A 2,881-nucleotide genomic window follows, 5' to 3' on the forward strand; every position below is an offset into this window, starting at 1 on the left:
CAGTTACGTGATGTTCAACAGAGCCTGGCACCACACACAGGCTGCCGGCTGACCACAGGCAACTGAGTTAATTGGGCCTTGAATGCCTGAGAGACCTCTACCCTTTCCAGATCCTGCTATTGAACAACCCTTGATTTATGCTCGATTCGTGACCTCTGCCTAGTGCTACCAGTTTCTTTCTACCACCCCTGTGCCAACCATTTCCCTCCCTCCAAATTGCCCGATGGCAGCCTTCTCCTGGCCTTCTCATTACTCCACTCTGACCATTTTCTCTTTTCTCAACTACAGCAATACAGCACTGAAAACGCTTACAGACTCATCTGGTCCATGCTTCTTCCATTATCTCTGAAACCTCTCCAGACCAGGCTTGTCATCCGATCCTGCCATGGAAGCTGCTCTGATGAATGTTGCCAGAGACTTCTGCATTGCTGGAGGCAATGGCTGGTTTTCTGCCCCCTTTTCAACTGCCTTTGTCATTCTGTGTTTGTGGTCAGTGTGGTTTTCATGACAGTTTCCTTCTTGTGGCTCAGAGGGCACTCTTCACTTTCCTTGTTCTTACTCTTCACTTTCCTTGTTCTCCAGCTCCTAAGTATCTATTGTTCCTTCTCCTTCATATGGTCATGCTTGGATTCTATTACTTATCTACTGTCCTTCTCCATGTACAGCCACATGCAACCCCAGCTTAGCTCAGGCTAATTGTAGCTCTGGAAGCTACCTGTATATCTGCTGCACAGACCATTTATGCTGGCTAGTTGTGTATCAACAAGACGCAACCAATTGTTAAGGGAGAAGAGGGAATTTCTTTTTTTTTTTTTTTTTTTTTTTTTAAAGACAACAGACTTTAATGAATCTGCTTTAATCCAAGAGGTGAACCCAGAATACAGTGTACTTTCTTTCATCTTTAATCACGGACTAACCACAGTGAAACGTCCTATGTATAGCAGACATTCCGTTAACTATCTAACACATTTCCTCATTTGCATATCCATAATAATCCCACACCTATGAGCTTTAATAAGATTGGAATATTTTATTGCAACTACTACTTTATCCATATAACGGACAAAGAAACATCTGAACTTGAGATGCCCTCCTATCTTAAACATCAGAATAAGAACATTATATAAATTACCAAAACTTGATTTTATTGGGGGCTGGGGGAATAGCCTTAGCAAATGTGAAAATGTTTTCTTTGTTGATACTCCATGAAGAAAAAGATGTATTCTTCTATAGGAAAAAAAGTAAAGGGAGGTCTGAGAAGAGCTCTGAAGGGAAACACTTCACAAGTGTCGGCCACCTCAGTGAGGAAAGTACAACATCTCAATGCAGTAACTGCTGACCTGCTCAGTAACCCCAACTGATTTTCAAATTGGGAGGCAAATTACCAGCAACGAGTTCATCAAATTTAGATCTGTCTTGAACTGATGGAACATTATAGAAGTCAAGAACGTCTCCGACTCTGCACATCTGGTGAAGCCTGGAGTTAGGCACTGCATGGCCCAAGTCATCAGCTAAACGTGCCAAGAGTCTGAACTTCACATGACCATTATCCAGGGAGATATCTTGCCAATTACTAGGAAGAGATGAATCAAGAACTTCTTTAAGACAGGATTCCAAGCGACTCTGGAGATCGTCAGGAGGTGTATACACTCGGCTTCGTAAGGGCGGACACACCAAAACAGGTTCTGTCTTCACTTCTTCCACTGCCTCAGCCACCACTGGCTCCTTCTCCTTTCTGGATCGAGACCAAAAGTCCCTACGTGCAGCCAAGGCAGCGTTCCACAGCCAGCCTCTGCTAGCAAACCGGTACACACACAGCGCCGCCATCTTCGACTGAGAAGAGGGAATTTCAATGGAGAAATATCTCCATGAGATCAGAATGAAGGTAAGCCTGTAGGTCATTCTCTTAATGTGCAATTGCTGTGTGAGGGCCCAGTCCGTGGTGGGTGATGCCACCCCTGATCTGGATCTGTGCAAAAGCAGGCTGTGAAAGCCTTGGAGAGCAAGCCAGTGAGCAGAACACTTCCATGGCCTCTGCATCTCTTCCTGCCTCTGGTTGGGCCCTGTTAGCGTTCCTGTCCTGACATTCTCCAGTGAGGGGCCACTGTGGAGCAGTATGAGCCACATACACCGGTTTTCTTCCCTGGGTCATGCTATCTCATCACATCATTAATAAACCTAGCAAGGACGGTCCTCACCCCAATCCCAGAGTTACTCTTTCAAGTTCTTACTCAGCTCGCATGGGTCATCTGGATCCAACATGCGCTGTTCACAATATCTGATCACCTCTCTGTCTGTAGCCCCCATTCTCCTTTGCAGAACTCCCTATATTTGGCCATACTGACCACTAGTCCGTAATCTCCGGGGGAGAGAGGAAGTGAGATAGTTGAGAGAAGACCGTGGGCTCAGACTTGCTCCTCCTGCCATTCACATCTAGTCCCTCAGGAAGTCTGTGGAGGCATTCCTTGAAATGCAGAGAGAGCCTGTGTTCTTCCCACCTTACACTATGGAGTGTGCTCAGGAAGGGCTCAGTGCCCATCTCTGCCTGGCTTCGTGCCTGCTCTCTGTACTCTAATCTCCTTGCCTCATTTGCTCTACACTGAAGACATTTAGTCATGAGTGATTCTCCTGGAGGACAGGCCGGGTCACACTGCGCCACCTCCACAGTGCCTCCGTCTTACCCCCATCACATTTCCCTTGCAAACATGAGGCAGCTTCCTCCAGTTCAGTGGAACCTAGGGGCTTGTTCCTGCCTCTGCTTATGTGTCCTGTCCTTTCATTTTCAGCTCAGTGCACCTCACAGCTGTTGGCCTTTCTGCCATTAACTCAGTAGGGTAGGACACCCTCTGGCATTAAAGCCTCGTCCCTTATTTCAGAACAC

The 2,881-nt window shown here is 46.7% G+C and overlaps 1 protein-coding gene across 1 annotated transcript; it reads right to left on the reverse strand.

Moving 5' to 3' along the window:
* Positions 1-798: 798 nt before the first annotated feature.
* LOC121444388 (39S ribosomal protein L50, mitochondrial-like) lies at positions 799-1,828 on the reverse strand. The gene has a single exon (XM_041646203.1). It carries the CDS (start codon positions 1,825-1,827, stop codon positions 1,345-1,347), a length of 483 nt encoding a protein of 160 aa, XP_041502137.1. The 5' UTR covers position 1,828; the 3' UTR covers positions 799-1,344.
* Between the last annotated feature and the right edge of the window lie 1,053 nt (positions 1,829-2,881).

This window comes from Microtus oregoni, unplaced genomic scaffold (genome assembly GCF_018167655.1).
Source record: "Microtus oregoni isolate MIOR12 unplaced genomic scaffold, Mior012 000121F_ref0000216, whole genome shotgun sequence".
Classification (NCBI taxonomy): domain Eukaryota; kingdom Metazoa; phylum Chordata; class Mammalia; order Rodentia; family Cricetidae; genus Microtus; species Microtus oregoni.

Coding starts and splice junctions, on each gene's coding strand:
- LOC121444388 (XM_041646203.1), bottom strand. CDS start 1,827: ATGGCGGCGCTGTGTGTGTACCGGTTTGCTAGCAGAGGCTGGCTGTGG.